The sequence below is a fragment of the Neophocaena asiaeorientalis genome, unplaced genomic scaffold, assembly GCF_003031525.2.
Source record: "Neophocaena asiaeorientalis asiaeorientalis breed wild unplaced genomic scaffold, Neophocaena_asiaeorientalis_V1.1 scaffold307, whole genome shotgun sequence".
Lineage (NCBI taxonomy): Eukaryota > Metazoa > Chordata > Mammalia > Artiodactyla > Phocoenidae > Neophocaena > Neophocaena asiaeorientalis.
In genome coordinates this window covers 3,530,493-3,551,576 of record NW_020171817.1, presented here as the reverse complement: position 1 = coordinate 3,551,576, position 21,084 = coordinate 3,530,493, and the positions used below count along the sequence as shown (strand labels likewise).

Below are 21,084 nucleotides of genomic sequence, written 5' to 3'. Positions count from 1 at the left end.
AGGCTAGTCTTTAAAATCTAGAGCCGAAGTTCCTAATTTTGGAGGTGACAAGGGTACCTTTGAGAATCTGATGAAACCCAGGGTCCCTCTTCTGGCGAAGCGTTGACAGAATTTTGGACGCCTGACGTCCAGTGGTGATGGCAGAAGCTGCACTGTGGGGAGTTGGGGGAAAATGAGGTGTCTTTTTTCTCACATTCAGCTTACTGAGGTCAGACGAGGATCAAGAAATTGGGTTTGTTTGTGGTGTTTTGGTGGTTTTATACTTTTATTTTGCTTCATTTTACTATTTTTACGAAGGCCTGAGAGGAAGGAACAAGTAGAAAGAGAGAGGTTATGGCTGTAGGAGGAAAGAGGACAGCACTTGGGGTAGGGGAGAGATAAGTCCAAAAATACCTCATCCATTAAAAGACAAGGGAAGGCAGTGTAATGAAACCAGTTCCCAGCCGGTGGTCTCAGTTTCCTTGATTAAGTAAGAGGAAAGCAAACTGTTGGGTGAAGGCTATCCTGAGTTGAATGACCTTAACTCTGGCCAGATGTCAGTGGAAAATGCCCAAAAGGAACAAAAATGGTGTCTTCCCCCTTTACATCAGGAATGTGTGATATAAACAAGGGCTGTGTCTCAGGTTGTACAGTACAGCCTAGTAACCAGAGGGGTTTTGCTCTCTAAGCCTCGGGCTGTGCCTCAGACCTGCACCTCCCGGGGCGGGGGGAAGAGGTTCCTCCACGTGGGCTGGCAGACAGGTAAAGTATCAACCGATGAGTCCACAACCATAGCATGAAGAAGTTATCTTTTTCACCGTTTCCTGGGACTCTTCACTTTATACAGGTCTTTGAAGCTAGACATTCAAATGGCCATAGCTTGATGCCTTCTTCTCTTTTCTATTTGGCAGATAATACCACTAGTCTGACTGATAAACACCTGGACCCAGTCAGAGAAAATCTGGGCAGGCAGTGGAAAGACTGTGCCCGTAAGCTGGGCTTCTACCAATCTCAGATTGATGAAATTGACCATGACTATGAGCGAGATGGACTAAAAGAAAAGGTTTACCAGATGCTCCAAAAGTGGCTGATGAGGGAAGGCAGCAAGGGGGCCACCGTGGGAAAGCTGGCCTGGGCGCTCTACCAGTGTTCCAGGGTAGACCTGCTGAGCCACTTGATACACAGCAGCCAGAACTAAGCCCACGGGGGCTCCTGCAGCGTGAGGCCCTCTCCTCACTCGGTGAGCGGCCCACCGAAAGCCTGCTGCCTCCGAAGGTTCAGAATTCTTTCCTCACTGATACGGGTTCTGTGCGTAAAAATCATTTCCTGCCTTTCATAGCCGGAGGATGGGAAAAGAAATCTACAGCAAACAACCCACTACACAGGAAGACCTATTCATGGCCAAGGTCCAATCAAAAAAGAAGCCTAATAGCGTTTTGAAAGGGAGAGAGATTCAAGGGAGATCATTTTCTTTCAGATTATTCCATAACCTTCAGTGATGCTGTTCATTCAGTTTCTTGACGTTTTGCTCGAGCAAGGAAAAAAAGATGACTATTTTAGAATATAAACTAAATCAGCTTTCTGATTCTGCGCTGTCACCAAAGCACTGTAAAATGCTGCGTTCTCGTCAAATGGGATTTTTTCTGTCACAACCACGGTTCGTTCCAAAATTATAGGCTCTCTTAACTGCAGGATCAAATTCTGTATCCGTCACTACAGGCTTCAGGAGTTACATGCCATCTTCACTCTGTAAATTAACGGAAGCGATCTTAAGGAGTACAAACAAGGGGGGAAAAATAGAGAACAAAAATAGGAGACTTTCCCAGGCTGTCATTGCACAGAATTGCTACTGATTCTGACGAGTACAAAGGTTCTTTCCTAGCATTCTGACACTTCAGGTACTTTTCCAACCTGCGTGCCCTGAAGAGGGAGCAGGTGTGCTGGGAGTATTGACCGCTTCACCCCTGGCTACGACTGGAGCCTCAGGGCAGATCAGTGTTGAGCAGCTTCCTCAGTTTACCCCAGGGTACTGTAGAAATAACTTCATTTTTTTCTGTGAGCTAGGCTGTAAAAGGACAGGTTCCGAGTCTGCTAGCTGTGCCTGTAGCACTCAACCTTTCAAAGCCCGCCTGAAACCAAGAAGGAGTGAAGGCACTCGAGGGCTAGGAGACTGACGTGACCAGGCCACCCAGCATCACCGCCCGCCCTTTGCTCGGCAGAGCAGGTGTGCCATTGTGCTCAGCCCTCCCGGGAGGGAGGCACACAGGGTGCGGTAAGGTCATCTGGCTGCCAGAACAGATCCTAGTGTTTGGTGGGTTCATAACAGTACCGTTGGTTCTGATTCTAAATCTCCTCCAGTCGGTGGTACTGTAAAGCAGAATTTCTTAACCTTGGCACTGTTGGCATTTTGGGCCAGATAGCTCTTTGTTGTGGAGGGCTGTCCCGTGCATCGTAGGGCATTTGGAAGCAACCCTGGCCTCTCCCTGTGGGATGCCAATAGTGCTTTTCTCCCCCTCCTCCCATCCCTAGTTGTGACAAACAGCAATGTCTCTGGACATTTCCAGATGTTCCCTGGAGGGGCAAAACTGCCCTAGTTGAAGACAGCACTGCTATAAAGTAGTGAACCTGTTTTCCTATCCACACATATCCAGGCTCACTACTTGGTTGCCACACAGCATTGGATCACATAGCCCAAAAGGAAAACTGGAGGGACAAACAGTCCCAGGCTTGCTGGAGGGGGCTGGATGATTTCTTTTCTAAATGCATCCCTTGTGCCTCTCTTCTAAATTCCAAAGAGGTTGCATGATCAATGTTCAGAGGCAAAAAGCATAAGATATCTTTAATGGACTTTTTAAAATAAAATTTTGTACCTCAAATGTAAGCCATGTGTTTGTATAAATGAAACAGTTTGAGATTCTCCACTGTGACTTTACCACATGGGTTGGCATTTCCTTTTCACCCCTGCTATTGGCAGGAGAGGGGAAGCTGCTGATAAAAGAGGAGCTTCTTGACATTGCATTTTGACTTTCAAGATGAAAAACCCACTGATCCGAGAGCCTGCGGCACTGCCGTCCTTCACACCTGGCTCAGAGGCCCTTCCTTCGGCCTCCACTCTCTAAAAACTGGGGTGAAAAGGGCCAAATTTATACCTGAGGAGTTTCAATACAAGGCCCAAGCACCACAAAAACACTAGTCTTGGGCAGAAACCAATTAAATGAGACGACATAGACTACAACGTGAGAAATAAGACTATTCATCTTGGCTCCGAGAAAGGTATGCAGACCCTAAGGTTGACACTGCTAAGTAAGACCCACTTCCAGGTCACGCATCGTGCTGAGGAGAGTCTCCACTTGATGCTATGGTCATGACCTTTGCTTTGGGTCCATAATACGAAGTTAGATCTTCAGCAACAAGGAGTTATTTCTCACAAAACATTTTAAATAGTATTTTGATGTACATTTTAATGTGTGGTGTTTATTTTTTTAAAGTTTTTCTAATTACCGTAGTCATGTAAATAGAAATAGGTCTTTATATGGTCAAGGTTTTAGAAGCATCTGATTACAAGGAAATCACTGAAGGATTAGTTCTATGGTATAATCCAGGTACAGGGTTCTGAAATCAAGCAGGCTTAAATTCCCCTCTGCCGCTCTGGCTGTGTACCTGGGGCCTGCTTCCTAACTTAGCCTCAGTTTCCTCATCTATAAATAGGGCAGTAGTACATAAGGTTGATGTGAGGATTAAAAGAATGCATCACAAGGTGCCTGGCACAAAAATAGTAGTTATTTTTTAAATTAATTTTTATTGGAGCATAGTTGGTTGACAATGTTGTATTAGTTCCAGGTGTACAGCGAAGTGAGTCAGTTATACATACATCCACTCTTTTTAAGATTCCTTTCCCAAAGGCCACTATGGAGTATTGAGTAGAGTTCCCTGTGCTATACAGCAGGTCCTTATTATCTGTTTTGCATATAGTAGTGTGTGTATGTCAATCCCAATCTCCCGGTTTATCCTCCCCCCGTGTCCCCCCGTAACCGTAAGACTGTTCTCTACACCTGTGACTCTAACGAATAGTAGTTATTTTTTAAACCGCACAGTAGTGCTATACACACAGAGCTACTTCTCAAGTGTGTACTTAAAAATGGTTACACCAATAGGCTAAACCTCAGCACTACCATTTTTGCTGACCAGTAGGATAACTGGTGTTAAAATTGTACAATTATTTTTAACCCTGATCATCTCTGACAAGAGATCCCAATCAACATTTCAGGAAAACATAAGAAAATGTCGACCCCACCCAAGATTCTGAACGTCAAACAATAGTAGCTGGAGTATTACATATCTTTCTTTCTATGCAGGAAATTGATGTGATAGCTGTATGTTGAAAGAACATAAATATTTTAGCGTAACCCGTATTTAAGCCAAACCTGCCTTTACTGCTCAAGAAACTCCAGTGGGCCAGTGAGGACACTGCAGGTAACAGAACTTTGCATGGCTGTGACACGTGGAAGCACTGTGCCTGCAGGACTATCACAGTGGAAGGGGGTCCGGGAGGAGAAATAACGTAACAACGTGCAAGGAAGCGGTAGGAATCTCCAATTCCAGCCAAGGCTAAGCAGCAGCCACGAATGTGCCAGGTATTTTCAGTTCGGGCAGGGCAGGAGAGTAGCCAGAATTAAAGGGTAGTTGTTTTTATCCCCTACTGAATCTTCGACTGCAGATGTTTGTAACCTTTAAAGCTTGAATTGGTCTGAAGAAGAAAAAGCAGTCAATAGTGGTGAAATACACATAAAATTTGCCATCTTAACCATCTTTATGTGCACAGCCTGTAACCTGCTGAGATCCCGGGCCTGGTGCTCTGCCCACCGAGGCCCCCTCCAGCCGCGCGGGTCCTGAGGGAGTGGGAGGGAGGGAAGGGGGAGCACAAGTAAAGGCCTGACCTCCGACCCGGCACCCCTGGGGGCGGCTGGGGGAGGGGAGGAGTTCCTACACCCAGCGGGGCCCACCCACGGTTAGGGGTCCAGCAGCGAAGACGGGGGAGACATGGGGGAGATGATGGGGGGACACGAAGGAACGGGAGGGAACGCGGCCAGCGCTTTCCCTGTCCACTTAGGCCCCGGGGAGCCTGTTGGGCTCCCGGGCCTAATCCTCTGCCCTCGGAGCCTCCTTCCTGCCCCGCAGAGCCAAGCCCCCCCCGCAACCTCTACACTTCGAGACCCCATCCAAAGTGCTGGGCCTAAACCCCACCCGCACACCCTCACCCAGGGCCTTACCTCCAAACCCCGGAACTCCGCCCTCCAGAGACCCTCCCTTCCACAAGCTGCCTCTCCCCTTCTGCGCAGGTCCTAAGCAGAAGCCCTGCCCCACGCTTGCACGTCGCCCCGCCTAGGCCCCACCCCACGCTCAAACGGCACCGCCCCCACACCCGCCTAGGTCCCGCCCCACCCTAAACCCCGCCCCTGCCTAAGTTCCACCCCACCACCTAAACTCCACCCCCATAGCCAAGGCTTTTTTTTCTTTTTCGTTTTTCCTCTTTTCGATTGGAGCTCGGTTTTACCGTGTTGGTTCATCGTTGTTAATTCTTTTATATTTTTATTTTTCCTAATACTTCTATTTTTCTAATTTTATTTTATTCTTTATACTTCATTATTGTTCTCTCCTTTTGGCTTGTTCCCTGACCCCCATTTTTTTTCTTTTTTCTGTTGTGGCTTTATTTTACCTTGTTGTGGTTGTTTCAATTATAGCTTTATTTTTCCTAATATATATATTTTTAAAATGTATTTATTTTTATTTTTGGCTGCATTGGGTCTTTGTTGCTGCACATGGGCTTTCTCTAGTTGTGGCAAGCGGGGGCTACTCTTCATTGTGCTGTGTGGGCCTCTCATTGCGGTGGTTCTCTTGTTGCAGAGCACGGGCTCTAGGCACGTGGGCTTCAGTAGTTGTGCCTTGTGGGCTCTAGAGAACAGGCTCAGTAGTTGTGGCTCTGCTCTTTTTTTTTTTTTCCTTTTTTTTTTTTTTTTTTTTTTTAACTGCGCCACGAAGCTTGCAGGATCTTGATTCCCAGGCTGGAGGTTGGGCCCAACCTCCTGTGGTGGGAGCTCCAAGTCCAAACCGCTGGACTAACAGAGAACCTCAGACCCCAGGGAATATTAATCAGAGTGAGACCTGCCGGAGGTCCTCATCTCAGCACCAAGACCCGGCTCTATCCAACTGCCTGCAAACTCCAGTGCTGGACCTCTCAGGCCAAACAACCAGTAAGACTGGAATACAGCACCACCCATCAAAAAAAACAAAAATGAAACGACAAAAAAATATGTCACAAAGGAGCAAGGTAATATAAGGTTAACAGCTGATCTTTCAGCAGAAACTCTGCAAGCCAGAAGGTAGTGGCAGGACATATTTAAAGTGATGAAAGGGAAAAACCTACAACCAAGATTACCCAGCAAGGATCTAGTTCAGATTTGATAGAGAAATTAAAACCTTTATACAGGTAAGCAAAAGTTGAGAGAGTTCAGCACCACCAAACCAGCTTTACAACAAATGCTAAAGGAACTTCTCTAGGCAGGAAACACAAGAGAAGGAAAAGACCTACAATAACAAACCCAAAACAATTAAGAAAATGGGAATAGGAACATACCTATCATTAATTACCTTAAATGTAAATGGATTAAATGCTCCAACCAAAAGACGTAGACTGGCTGAATGGATACAAAAACAAGACCTGTACATATGCTGTCTACAAGAGACCCACTTCAGACCTAGGGACACATACAGACTGAAAGTGAGGGGATGGAAAAAGATATTCCATGGAAATGGAAATCAAAAGAAAGCTGGAGTAGCAATTCTTATATCAGACAAAATAGACTTTAAAACAAAGGCTATTACAAGAGACAAAGAAGGACACTACATAATGATCAAGGGATCGATCCAAGAAGAAGGTATAACAATTGTAAATATTTATGCACCCAACATAGGAGCGCCTCAATACATAAGGCAAATACTAACAGCCATAAAAGGGGAAATTGTTGGTGGGAATGTAAATTGATACAGCCACTGTGGAGAACAGTATGGATGTTCCTTAAAAAACTAAAAATAGAACTACCATACGACCCAGCAATCCCGCTACTGGGCATATATCCAGAGAAAACCCTAATTCAAAAAAGAGTCATGTACCACAATGTAAATAGAGCTGTTCATTGCAGCTCTATTTACAACAGCCAGGACGTGGAAGCAACCAAAGTGTCCATCAACAGATGAGTGGATAAAGGATAAAGAGGATAAGATAAAGGATAGGGGATAAAGGACAGAGGATAAAGAAGATGTGGCACATACATACCGTGGAATATTAGCCATAAAAAAACGAAATTGAGTTATTTGTAGTGAGGTGGATGGACCTAGAGTCTGTCATACAGAGTGAAGTAAGTCAGAAAAACAAATGCTGTATGCTAACACATATACATGGAATCTAAAAAAAAATGGTTCTGATGAACCTAGGGGCAGGACGGGAATAAAGACACAGACCTACTAGAGAACAGACTTGAGGACACGGGGAGGGGGAAGGATACGCTGAGATGAAGTGAGAGAGTGGCATGGACATATATACACTACCAAATGTAAAACAGATAGCTAGTGGGAAGCAGCCGCATAGCACAGGGAGATCAGCTCGGTGCTTTGTGACCACCTAGAGGGGTGGGATAGGGAGGGTGGGAGGGAGCGAGACGCAAGAGGGAAGAGATATGGGAACATATGTATATGTATAACAGATTCACCTCGTGATAAAGCAGAAACTAACACACCATTGTAAAGCAATTATACTCCAGTAAAGATGTTAAAAAAAAAAAAGGTACAGCCTGTGGCGTTAAGGACATTCACATCGTTGTGCTGTCATCAGCTCCATCCTCTCCAGAGCTCCTTTCTTCTTGCAAAACTGAGTCTCTGACCCATTAGACACTAATTCCCCCTCCCCCAGCCCCTGATACCCACAGTCCTACTTTCCGTCTCGGAACCTCCCGTGAGTAACGCTGGGAAGCGGAGCGCAGGTACCCGAGGCCTTGCTTGTCTGCAGGATCGAACGGAAGCTCTAATTTAATTTTCGCGGCTCCCCCCCGACGCACCACTCTCCACGCCCTCGCCGACACTCATTAATTTCTGGGATTTCTGAGGACGCGGATCCTAGTGGGTGTGAGGCGCTGGGAAGAAAATAAACCAACCCCATCATCCCAGTCAGCAGCCAGGCCGGCGGCCCCGGGCCCACTCCTCCGTGAGGGCGAGACGCCGGTCCCGGCTGAGCCAGAGCTGGCACCCAGGGAAGACGCTCTGTGCCGGCGTCTCCGGGGATCGCGAGCCCAGTTCCTGTCAGGGACCAGCGAGAAGCCAAGGGGTTCGGACCGTGAGTCCAGACCGTGCGCCGAGCGGCGACGGCTGCCTGTGGGCCCGGCGCATGCGTGCTCGGGGCGTTTGGGCAGGTGCGGGCTCAGGGCTGCCAGGAGACCCCGCGCACGCGCGCCTCCGGCGCGGCGCGGGCGCTCAGGGATGCCGAGGGGCCCGGCGCATGCGTGCTCGGGGCAGCGCGGTGGGGCGGGCTCAGGGTGGCCGGGAGACCCAACGCATGCGCGCTTCCGGCGCGAGCGCGACCAGTGACCATGGCGGCGGCGGCGGCGGCGCAGGCCCTCTGGGGCGCGCGGCGGCTGCGGTTGTTCCTCTCCACGCTGAAGCCCGGGATCCACGTTCCCCAGGCTGAGCCCGTGGCTGCGTTCAGGTAATGGCGCCGCTCCCCTTCGGGAGCCCCCGCGTCGTTGTCCGCGCGCTCGCGGCGGCGTGAGGGGAGCCGCTGGCCAGGGGCCGGGCTGAGGACACGCGTGGTCATGGCCTCCCCGGCCCCTTGCCCTTTAATCCGTGACCCGAGCGCGGGGGGCGGGGCGGGGCGCTGGGCCGAGGTGCGGCGCCGGGAGCGGCGAGGGTCCGGCGGTGGGAGACCCTCGCTCCCGGCCCGCGTTCCGCGCAGCCCTTCACGCCTGCGGGCAGTGCTCGCGTGCGCTCCTGTCAGGCCAGCCTGGCAGTGCCTGCGCCCCATCAGCTCTCGGAGTCGCGGGCCTCAAGGCCCTGGGTCTCCTTCGCCCCACTTGCCCGCCTCGAGCTTTAATGTGCAGAAGAATCACCTCGGGAAGCGGGGAGATGGCTCCCGAGGTGCTGAGGGCACAGGTTGTGGAGACGCCCAGGAATCTGCCTTTCTGTCTTGTGACATGCCCTCCCGCACGGGATTCGAGATACAGCAGCAGCAAGAAAAGTAGATCCGTCTCTGACTCCCAGTCTTAAAAGTGGGTGCTGTCGGTCTCAAGGGAGAGTACGCAGGATATGCGGTTGGAGCAGCGTGAACACACACACACACACACACACACACCCTCGTGAGCTGGGTCAGTTCCACTCATGACTAGGAAGGTACCTGGCCGTCAGAACTTCACCTGTTGGGAAGCTTCTCATTTGGAAGGAGAAAGGAAAGATCTGACCATGCAGCTCTGTAAGTCAACGTTGAAAAATGCCTATTTATCCAGTGTCCCATTTGCAGAAAGGGATTGAAATGGGGTTCCTGTGATGGCACCAGTATCGGTTACGATAAGTTATTAAATGATTGCAAGAAGGCCCCATCCACTTAGCAGTGCAAATCATTCCTCCTGAAATATCTCTGAAAAACAGGCTTCTCTGGATTTTCAACTGCCGTTTTATAAATGCAGTTGCAAATTGATATGACCTGTGATGGGGAAAACAAGCGGTGGTGTTGGTTAATCTGGAAACAAGAAGGCAGTCCAGTGTTAAGTAGGTAAAAGCACTCCTGTAAGACCTTTGCTTCAGAACAGCGGGTGCCTCACCTACAATTGAGTTGCATTCCAAAACCTTCCCTGTAAGTCTGCTGTTTGGAACTCTGACTCTTTGTATTTCATAATCTGCAAAGTGGTTTATCCCAAGGCCTGGGCAGGAAAGCCTTTTCCACCTGAAATTGTGTGTTACGTGCATTTGCAATATTAATAACTTTACAGAACCTAACAGCCTGCCTGAAGAGAGATGTTTTCCAGTTCAACCTGGGGAGGTTCTGTCTGAGCATCAGGACCCGCCTGCCCCTGGCGCCTGCCTCACCTTCTGTCCAGCAGTCAGGGTGAATGTGGCCGCGGTGCCGAGCCCCGCTGGGGACTGTTCAGCCGCGAGGTTACAGAAAAAGCATCGACAGGAGCGAGCTGTTTACCCTCTCTAAGCCTCGTGCCTTGCAGAATCGTTCCGAGGGTTTGAGACAATGAGTGTAAAAGGCCTGGGACATGATAGGAGTTAAGTAATTAGTAGTTACAATTAATAACGATACAAATATGAATATCTAAATAATAATACAGTGTATAAAAGATGTAAAAATAAGTCCTCCAAATTCATGTTAATCCAAGCCCTGGGCATCGCTAATGCTTTATTGTAGCTAATGGTTACTTTGGAAAAAAGGTACAAAAGAAATAGCTGAACATACAAGGTACAGAGAATATGGAGGACTTATTAGGTGGCCCCCATTTTAATTTCTAAGCGAAGTGTGACGTTCCAGGTGTGGACATTCAGGCGCTCATTTTGGCTTTGCAAGTTACCAGCAGAGTGACTGGGGCCAGTTACGTAAGCTCTGTTCCTCAGCGGTAAAATTAGGTGGAGTCTAATGTACATCACACAGCAAAATGAATGAGATAAGTAAGCTCTTATCAGAGGACATTATCTAGTTTAACAGTTAAACTGTATGTTAGTTCTAGTTTAATTTTTTGCCTCAGCTGGTTACATTCTTGCCTGCTCCCACAGGGATCTCTCCCTCCTGACGGGAGGGGGCAGCTCAGCTCCCTCATCAGGAAGTACTTGCTGTTGTATTGCTCCTGACCCCCTTCCCTTCCACAAACTTGCTTGTCCGGCCTCCCAAAAGGAGGGATTCCAGGACAAAAGTGAGGCAGGATCTGGGCTCTTCGGCTGAGCAGGCCTTCCTGCAGGCTGTTTTTTAAAAAGTAGACAGGATTCTTCTCTCCTCTAAGAAATTAACTCAATACAATGTTTCTCAACCTCGGTTGTCTATTGGAGTCTCTTGGAGAATTTAAAAACTACAGATGCCTGGGTCCCAGCCCAGAGATTTTGATTTAATGCAGCTTGGGTATCTGGAGATTTGAAGGTTTGCCAGATGATTCAAATCTAAGTTTGAGTCCCACTGGTATAGTGGGGGCAGGAAATGCTCTCGTGAAAAGGGGCCGAGCGTGTAGCTGTGTAGGTGTTGCTGAGGATGTGGTGAACGTGTTGTCTGCTGCGTGCACCCCAGCGTCTCCTCATACTTGGCAAAGTGCGTAGTACTGCTGGTTGCAGATTGAACTGTCTTCCCTGCCACCTCCCAGGCAACATGGAGCACCCAGCCCAAAGTAGGGGTTCAGGATATACGTGAACGAGTGAATAATATTTCAGTTTCGGTGTTTTAGAAAGCACATGCCACGGCTCTACCCCAGAATTACTGAGTGGGTCTCCCAGGATTGTCCTCCGCTCCGCGGCATGTGGGATCTTCCCGGACCGGGGCACGAACCCGTGTCACCTGCATTGGCAGGCATGCTCTCAACCGCTGTGCCACCAGGGAAGCCCCAGGCAGGTGTATTTTTAACTCCACAGGTGATTGTAATGAACATACCTGCTTAAGAACACCTGGGTTAGAGAAGTGATTAATGGGAGGGAGAAATTGACAGCCCAAGAGAAAGGGGTTCATTTTTCTTTAAGTTTTCTATCCTTTTTTCTACCTGAGAGTTTGGAAAATTTGGTGTCCTGAATGGGGTTCAAAGTGATGAGCCCATGTCAGGGCCATTCCAAGACCTGGCCTCTGCAGCCTGCTTTTGTCTCAGCGCTCTTTTAACAATGTTAACGGAGGCCTGACTCATCTGAGAGCCCTTTGATAAGCTGGAGGGAAAATGCAACACTTCTTTCAAGTATATTTATGTGGAAGATAATTCGATAACTATTATTTTTTCAAATAAAACTTTTTTCTTATGTTTGAAATTGATTTGCTTTTGTACACCAACAGTTTTCTGTCCTGTTTCCCCAACCTGGGGATGGATGCAAGGTTTTGGGAGCCTCCAGTAACCCCAGGCGTAGGCTGGTGGATAATGGCAGGTCCCTCAGGTGTGACGACAGACAAGGTGTTGGTGACAGAACGCCAGGCACATTTCCTGCCCGATAGCCTGGCTGCAAACCCCTTCCCCACTTGGCCCCAACCTTTGCTCCCTCTCCGCCCCCGTGCTCTTGCCAGGCTGAGCTTGCCCGGTCCCCACGTGTGTCCCCAACCCCTGGGCCTTTGGTCATGCCATTTCTTCTTCTACAAGCACCCTCCCCATCACATTCTTTCTTCAGAGTTGTACCCATCTTGGAAGTTCATCTCAGATGCTGCTTTTTCAGTCTGCTCCAGGTACCTCCACCCAAGCCTGATAGAATCTCTCCATCTCTCTGAAGCCACCTTCAAAGTCCTCCGCCCTAGTAACCCTTCCCTGCCATTGAGCTCCCATCATGCCCAATTCTAGACTGCCAGGTTTTATCTCTATCTTCTTAGGCAGCCAGAAGAATGTGGGATGGGGATAATTAGAAGAAAAGAAATTTGGAATGGGGAATCAAAACACCAATATGGCAGAACACAGAGGGAAGTCCAAGGCCTTTGGCTGGAGAGACTTCGGACTGGCCACGAAAGGGAAGCCCGTGTGAGCCCGGCCCTGGAGGGGTACAGGCCTGAGAGCCAGCAGCCCCTGGTTGTGAAACCCAGTGGCTCGGACCTCGAGAGAGATGGGGGGGGGCCTCATTATACATGACATCTTCACTGTGCAAAATGCCTCTTCCAGCATGTCCTTCACACTGCTGGGAAGGGGGCCTCTCGAGAACCTTGAGGGCACGAGGAGTGATAGAGGTGCACAGTCTCCCTTAGTTGAGCTGAGCGAGCGCTGGGCATCTGTGTCTGTCTGGGGAGCTGCCTCGTTTCCTGTGCTGAACACAGGCGTCTGACAGCTTCCCCCCTCCCTGAGGGTGTGCAGACGACGCTTTCTCTTGCCGATGAATGGATGTGTCAGGAAACCATCGTTTCCTGAAATGACTCTATCAGTGGAGCCTTATTCGCCTTTATCTTGATTCTGGAGCTGTCCGAGGAGCAGGATGTTACAAGTAACAGCAGGGTCTGTGCGACGCGACCATGGCTCGGTGCTGCTGTTATTGCTCCTCCCGTAATATTTCTGTAGATGACGAGCTCGTATCAGTAGTTATGTCAGGCCTTACTACCACTCAGGTCTGTCATATTTCCAGAAGTTGTGTGTTAAGACTCGATGTGCCTGTATCCGGCAGATTTGTTCCAGCATCTGTCCTGGCACGCCTTCCCGTCCCTTCTGCGTGTCCCGCAGCCATCCGGGGAGTTGATGGGAGGCTCCTAGGGCCTGATGCAGGGCCCTGTGTGTGCCGTGTTGGTGTACACCCTCACGTTGCCATCCTGGAGCTTCCGCGAGAGCAGTTGAGGACGCTGCCCAGGGCAGAGCCCCTGGGGTGGCACACGGTTAGATGCTGCAGCGTGGGAGGTCTTGGGCCAGGGAGGGCTGGCGTGGGGAGGGCTTTGATATGGACCTGCCTATCTAACAGTCAATGCAGAAACATTTCAACATCTTAAAACCAGTCTGGCCGCATTGGTGCAGACGGGCATTCCTGACCAGGGGGCCCTCATGTGGCTGGCTGGAGAATGGAGAGGCCAGATGCCTACAGGACAGCCTCGGGATCAGGGCCTTCCCCCTGGACCCTGAGACCAGCCTCATCCTTGGGAACGCCACCAACGCAGCTTAAGGTCCGGGTGCCTCCTCTGGACCTGCTGAGGCCTAGACGAGTGGCTCCAGGGTCTGTGCCGGTGCCCACCTGGCATTCCACGGCGGGGGCTCCCGCATCAGCCTGCACCTTGGCACCCCAGCGTGGGCCTGTAGGGTGGCTTTGACTTCAGCAGGCCTCTCGGTGCCTCTGTGGGTTAAGCCCTGAGCTGGTGCTGTAGGATGTTCAAACATGGAGACGCAGCCCAGATCTGCAGTGTGGTGGGGAGGAAACACACGGGTCCCTTTCTAGGTCTGGAAAACTGAAGCACGTTATCAGAATAATCCGAGGGACCTGGGGAGGGTACTGCAGCCGATTCGTGTATAAAAGCCTGGCTTTGTCCTCACATTTGTGCTGCTCAGTAGTTTTCCTCTGGGGATGGGGCTTTTCTCTTCCAGCTCCTCTGTGACCTCTGCCAAAGTGGCTGTGAACGGCGTCCACCTGCACTACCTGCGGACTGGAGGTGGAGAGCACGCTGTCCTGCTGCTCCCAGGAATGCTGGGTCTGGAGGTTTTACCGAATGCTCTGCATGCTGTGTCATCTGTGCTGCGCTCACAATCCCACATGCCCAGGCTTGATGATTAACTTTAGTGCTTTGCCGAGATGCTTTAAGTAATACTTGCTACAGTCAATTTTAGGTGATGTAGAAAGATAACCTTTCTACTTTATGCAGTTTTTATTCCTTTAAATACCCAGTTTTCTCCCATGCAAGTCCAACACTGTGTAGTTGCTTACAACCTAGAGGGATGACGGGTCAAGGAAAGCATTGTGGGAAGAAGGGATGGGTGAAGGAAGGAGATGAGTGGGTGACCAGCGGCCCAGTTTGCCTGGAATTGAGGGGTTCCAGGATGTGAGACTTCTGCTGCTAAAAGTTGGACTGATTGCCCTGTTGTGCTTGACTATATGTTCAGCCAAGATCAGAGCTAAGAACAAAACTGGGCTTAAAGCCTTTTTGAAGGTCGGAATTAGTTTGGCGTGAACGGAGCGTGGTAAAGCCAGGTGGGTTGCGATCTCCTCTTATAGATGAGTAGTTTAGATGTAGAAAGTTCGGGGTGGGGGAGAATTTCCAGTGATCCCAGGGCATCTCAAATTGGGTTTTAAGGGTTTTAGTATTGTTTTATTTTTAATTTAAGTAATCCCAGTATATACTTATTTCCTTATGATTTGCTTCCTTCTCTTAAAAGTAAAATGCTAAAATTTTTCAGTCACATGATGGTTCCACTTGATGTAGCCTCAGCTGATGGTGGCACTGTTGTAGCTATTGACGCGTCTCTGTCCAGGTAGTATCGAGTATCTTCTTCCCTCGAGCTGTTGTAAGGGAGGACCATGTTTACTCCAATGGCTGACGTAGAGCTAAAGCAATGAACAGTTTGCCATTGTTTCAGTATTGCTGTCATTATCCAGGTATAAAAGCTTTTGGCAATTTAGTTTTTGCTTGTGTAAAACATTAACCTGATTCAAAAATCGAACAGCAAGTTTCTCCCCTAAACTACTGTCCCCCAGCACACAGTTCCCCTACCCATGGGCAACCAGTGTTCATGCGTTTCCTTCTCAGGTATCATATATTGGTAACTATTCCTTAAAGTAATTTCATTAAGGTTTTAGTATTCAAATGGTCTTTGCACTGGTCTTCAAATGTATACCTGTGTGCCAGATATTATTGTTTCTGCAGTTGGTCTTCAGTTACACTGTTGCCTTTTCCCACCTTCTCACCTCCTGCCCCTCTTTCAGCACAGTTCCCTGGAAGACCCTCCAGTTCAGTGATCATGAGAGAAGCTTGAGATGTCAGAGCAGTAGACGTGTGCTGGAAATCCAGTTACGTTTTCAGCTTGGGTTTTCTGGGTGATTTACCTGATGCTGAGGAAGGTATATCTTGTCAGGAAGAGTGACATCATCATCCTTGATGACATTAAATGATCCTGCAGCATTGAAAGACATTTTCTAATAATCGCCCGTTTATTAAGCGAGACGTTTAGTATCCATTTGTGACCTGAGCTATGAGTCCCCAGAAATCAAGCAGAGCTTAGAAATGAGATGCTGACTTGCCCCTGGACTGGGCTCCTTGGGAGTCTGGCCTTCCACACTGTGTGGACCACACAAGACAACCCTGCCTGTGCACACGGTGGCCATGACCGTGTGGGCAGGCTGGGGGTTGCCGGTCAGGCCCGCCGCCGGCCTGAGAGCGTGGCTCTACTTGCTAACATGCGCTGGCTCATACAGTTGTCATGAAACAACCTAACTTGATTTCTTCCCTCCACACCCTTCCCTCCCCCCTCATTTCAGTGTTTTAGTTTAATTTTCTGGTTTCTAGTTATAACCAGAAAATAAAACCTTCAGGGCTATTCACATTAGCTTAGTAAAAGACATCTGGGATTTTAGAATTCTGCTTTGAATGACTAGGATCAAATCTCATTCATGTGTCTACACATATTATTAAGACCTCTCTCACTTGTAACAGTCATTTTTAAAAAAAAGAAAGAAAAAATAACCCAGAAGCATGTTGTATCAGTAAGTTTATTTCTGTGAAGTTTCATGATTTTTTTTTTTTTTTTAAATAAAAAGCACGAATAAGCTGAAGACAGATCAAACGTGCTGAAATGATACAGGACCAAATGAAAAATCAGGACCTCTGTCCTTCTCAGAGTAGCCACTAGGGGGAGGTGGAGGGTAGGTCTGAACTCCAGCAGGGAAGGAAGCTGCTTCGCTGTTTACAGCTGAGGTCTAACTTTGAGTAGAAACTATAGTCACTTTAAGTTTGTAGTTGTTTCTGCTTCTGATGTAGTGTGCTTGAAACAATGAAAGCATTTACTGGAGTGTAACCAAGTGACTACTTTTAGGGAGTGGAGAGACTGATTTTGGACCTCAGATTGAGAACCTGAATAAGAAGCTCTTCACGGTGGTTGCCTGGGATCCCCGAGGGTACGGACGTTCCAGACCCCCAGATCGAGATTTCCCAGTAGAATTTTTTGAAAGGGATGCAAAAGATGCTGTTGATTTGATGAAGGTGGGTCTCTTAGGCAAGAGCCCAGAGGAGGAGGGTGGCTGGGCCTGTCTTCATTTATTTTGTTTTTGTTTGTTGTTTCTTCAAGGGTAATACCACGTGACTCCTATAGAGAATTCAGGGTTCAGATGGGTATAAAGAGGAAAACAGATATATCAAACAATCTAACTATTTAGAGGTACTGCTACCAAGACTTTGAGGCTCTGCCTTTCTGGGCAATCTTATTACATGTATAAGCACACCGTTCTGTATTGATGGCATCCTACTATACCTGATGATTTTCCAGCTTACTGTTCATTGAACAGTTGATCAAGGAGTTACTTCCATGCCAATAAATACAAATTTACTTCAGTTTTATAATAGGCACTTAGTATTCTGTTGTATGGATACACTGTGTCTTAACTCCCCCCTCCTGATGCTGGCTAAATCATTTCTAAGCTGCCGTGTGTGTGTGTGTGTGTGTGTGTGCGCGCGCGTGTGCATGCAGTTGTACACGGAAGTGCGGTGAACATCGTGTTGTGCATGGACTTGTGGCGCTCTTGTTTTGCTATTGCAGACACTGCTGGTGTGGACTTCCCGGACCTGTCCTGGTACACGTGTGTGAGAGCTCCGTGCACATTTAGGAGATGACTTGCTGAGTGACGGGCGATGCAGATATTCATTCTACGAGATAGTGCCAAAGTATTATCCATAGTAGTCACACCAGTTTAGAGTCCCGTCAGCAGATGTCTTAGACTGATACTCGTTACTTCTTTAAACTTCCCCAGTCATTCAGTGTTCACTTCTCGGCAGCGTCTCTGAGATGCTCATCTTCCCTGTCAGACACACTCTCGGAGCCTGGCTGATCACCCGAAGACCAGTGTAACCACCATCATTCTTTCCCGGCCTTCCTGTAGCCAGTTCTTCCCATAGTTGCAGTCAGTGGCTTTACCAGATGCAGCGACTCTCCCGTTTCCCTCTCTGATCTGCATACCTGTCCTCAAAGTCTTCGCTCAGACCTGCACGGGTGCACACACGTTGTCACGTCCAAGTACAGCTGATCTCCACTGTTTCTGGTTCCTTGAGACTTTATCCAACCAGGAGATGTAGTCCCCTCATCAGTCAAAACAGTACTATGTACTTAGGTTTTTATGACCATCATATTTGCACCACAACTAATTGAGAGAAGCATTTATGTCGTCAGATGGTGGACTCTAGGATTTTTCTTTAATGGCCAGTTGACACTCCACACACCACAGCTGTGTCGATTCTGATACTTGAGGATCATCAAGCCCTCTCCGCGGCGAGGAGCCGTAACCTGCGCTGTGCATTTCGTGGTATTTGTCACAGATGCTGAAGTTTAAGAAGGTCTCTTTGCTGGGGTGGAGTGATGGTGGGATAACAGCCCTCATTGCGGCTGCAAGATACCCGTCCTACATCAACAAGATGGTGATCTGGGGGGCCAACGCCTACGTGACCGACCAGGACGAGGAGATTTATCGGGGTAAGTCCCTCCACCTGGAGAGCAGCCTCCCCTCCCCCGACCTTTCTCAGGCCTTGTTTTGACGTGAGTTGACAAGTCATGTCTCATCCGTTTCCTCGGCTGTAATGTGGGAAGGTGGTGAGTTCTCAGGAGAGTAATGCAATTTAACTAGTCTGTATTTTCAAGTTTCCTATTTCCAGAAGTGACACTTTATATGAGTCAGGAAAAGCCTAATAAGTAAAGTTCGTATTTACATTTCCTACTGTGATAGTGACCCTCAAGGAAGGAGGGGGTTGACATGAAGTGTTATTTCCAGGCTCATTTCAAGTAGTGAGTGTGGAAGGGAACATTGTATTCAAACGTGAACCCGCATACTTTGATAAAGAATTGTTGTGCTAGTCACACTTTTTAAGGTTGTCCTTCAAGCTTATCTCTGAGGATTTTTAGAGACGGGGAACAGGGGCTGGCAGAGTGCAGCCCGTGGGCAGACCTGGCCCACTGCCTGTTGGTGTAAGGCTGAGGCTCTGGTAGAGGGGACCGGCGCTGTGACTGCTGGGGACCCAGAGGGGTGCTTCCCTCCGGCCTGCGGTTGCTACCCAGGCCTGTACTGGTGGCCTCCTCGCCCGCCAGGCATTCCAGCTGTGGCAACTCAGGAGTCGCGGAGCCCCCAGCAAGCTGCCCGAATTGAGACCACTGGGCTCGCGGGACGAGAGGACGGCGCACTGAGATCTGGGGGTCCCTGGGGCGAAAAGTGCAACTGACTTAGGCTTCCCCCACTTTCCTGGCTCCAGCCTTCGGCCCCTCTGTTCCTCTTCAGGAGGTGACAGCAGGTGTGTGGGTGATGACGCCCGGCCCCGCCGTGGCTTCCCTCCTGCGTCGCCACTGCTCCTGAGCCTCCATTGCCCCAATTTGTCAGCGTGTTTTCTTAACAGAACTAAGAAACAAAACCCTCCTCGGGAAGGCCTCCTCACTGAGGCGGACATCCCGTCGTTTACTTCCGCTCCTTCTTAAATGTGTTATAAGGTAATACACTTTAAAATATGTATTTTAACATGTATCTTATATAATAGGATATATACTATAAAACAATGTATATTTATAAAACAAATATTTTATATACTTAATTTTATATAAATAATGCATATGTGTATAGCATCTCTATAAATTAAATATGATGTCAAACATATAATAGATAATATTTTTATTTTGATTATTTCATAGCTGAATTTTTAGTTTAACTGTATAATATTTGACCCATATAAGGCAACACCCGCGACGTGAATGGACCCACCAAGGAGCACAAGGTCAGTCACTGCTGGCCCGCGCGCTGCTTCCAGCCTGAGTTGTCCATCCATGTGCCGTCTTGAAGACACTGTCGTCACATACATTCATATCCCTAAACGACACATAATTTAGTTTTATTTGTTTTTGAGCTAAACAGGGTGCCTTCGTACTATATGGCATTTTCTGTGACTCACTTTTTACCCACAGTTTTCTTAGAACGCCGTTTCTGAGGTTCATTCGTGACGTTGCTGTGTGGCATTCTGTTGGGCACACCTGTTGCACTTTATCCTCCCTCTCTTTCCTCCTAGTGTTGCTGTGAGCATCCTTGGGTGCGTGCTCAGCGTGTGAGCAGACCTCCCTGGGGAGGACGCCCGTGCTGGGGTGGCTGCGCCGTGCTTGCAGACGTGCCGCTTTCAGGTGGCAGATCATTTTCCAGCAAAAGAAGCTTACACTTCCACCACCTTAGCTTAGATCCTCAACAGGAACTTGGAACTATCAGAGTTCTTAATTCTGGCCAAATGGGTGTAAGATGGTATTTTATCGGAGGTCTTAATTTGCATTTTCCTGTTACTAATGAAATTGAGAATCTTTTCATGTGTCTATGCACCGCTGGGCTTTCTTCTTTTGCATTTTACCTATTTGTGTCTTTTTACTGGTTTTTAAATTTTTATTGTGTAATACATGATACATGTAAATAACACAGTATGTTTCACAGGTGTGTGTTAGGAAGTGTAACAACAGAACCAGCACCCAGGAGACCCCACCCCCCTCAAGCGTAGAGCACTTCTGATATGAGCACAGTGTTACTGAGGTGCAGCGTTACTTTGTTTTTTGGTTTTTAGTAACCTGATTACTAACTCCTTGCTGGTTAGTCATTGTGTTAGTAGTTGTGTTACCAGCGTGTGACTTGTCTTTTTGCTTTCTTTCTGGACAGAACTATTCAATTTTCATGTGAGGAAATGGTACAATGTTTTATTTTCTCATTGCCTTGGTGAGTTTTTAGTTGAGGCATAAATGACCTGTAACATTGAGCTGCTCTTACGTTTGCCGACGCGTCTGTCAGCTCTTTGCTCACCTTTCTTCCTTCCCCCTCACGTGTCCCTTCTAAGGCCCTCTCTCTTCTCCCTGAAATTGTTCTTCACAAGTTCTTTAAGGGCAGGTCCGGTAATAGTCAACTCAGCTTTTACTTAAAAATGTTGATTTCGCGTGCACTCTTGAAACACGGTTTGGCTCTAAGTACAGAAACAGAAGTGGAAGCGCATCTTCTCTGCTGTTCTGGCGTCTTCTGCCTTCCGTACCTGCTGTGTGGGTCTGACTGTCCTTCCTTTGGAGTGATATGTCTGATCTCTGGCCCTTTTTCAGATTTTCTCTTTTTCTTTGGTACACTGCTGTTTTACTACCCCGTGTTGGATTTCTTTTTGTTTATCCTATTTGGACTACATTTAACTTTTGTCTGGATTCTTTTATCAGTTCTGAGACACACTGTCACCTGCTG

At 48.2% G+C, this 21,084-nt stretch overlaps 2 protein-coding genes across 5 annotated transcripts in view; both read left to right on the top strand.

Moving 5' to 3' along the window:
* Positions 1-2,860, top strand: part of RIPK1 (receptor interacting serine/threonine kinase 1) — a 39,372-nt gene extending 36,512 nt beyond the window's left edge. For 3 of the 4 annotated variants that reach the window (XM_024738443.1, XM_024738447.1, XM_024738462.1), the window contains one exon: positions 891-1,177. In XM_024738443.1, the coding sequence (XP_024594211.1) occupies positions 891-1,177 (287 nt within the window). Of the gene's footprint in view, positions 1-890 lie in introns of all 4 variants that reach the window. The other variant, XM_024738456.1, reaches the window with a different exon arrangement.
* A 5,745-nt stretch (positions 2,861-8,605) lies between these two features.
* BPHL (biphenyl hydrolase like) overlaps positions 8,606-21,084 on the top strand; it is a 27,194-nt gene continuing 14,715 nt past the window's right edge. Inside the window, exons 1-4 of the mRNA XM_024738387.1 lie at positions 8,606-8,734; positions 14,241-14,344; positions 16,680-16,846; positions 18,173-18,326. Coding sequence (XP_024594155.1) covers positions 8,619-8,734; positions 14,241-14,344; positions 16,680-16,846; positions 18,173-18,326 — 541 coding nt within the window. The 5' untranslated portion in view covers positions 8,606-8,618. The remainder of the gene's footprint in view (positions 8,735-14,240; positions 14,345-16,679; positions 16,847-18,172; positions 18,327-21,084) is intronic.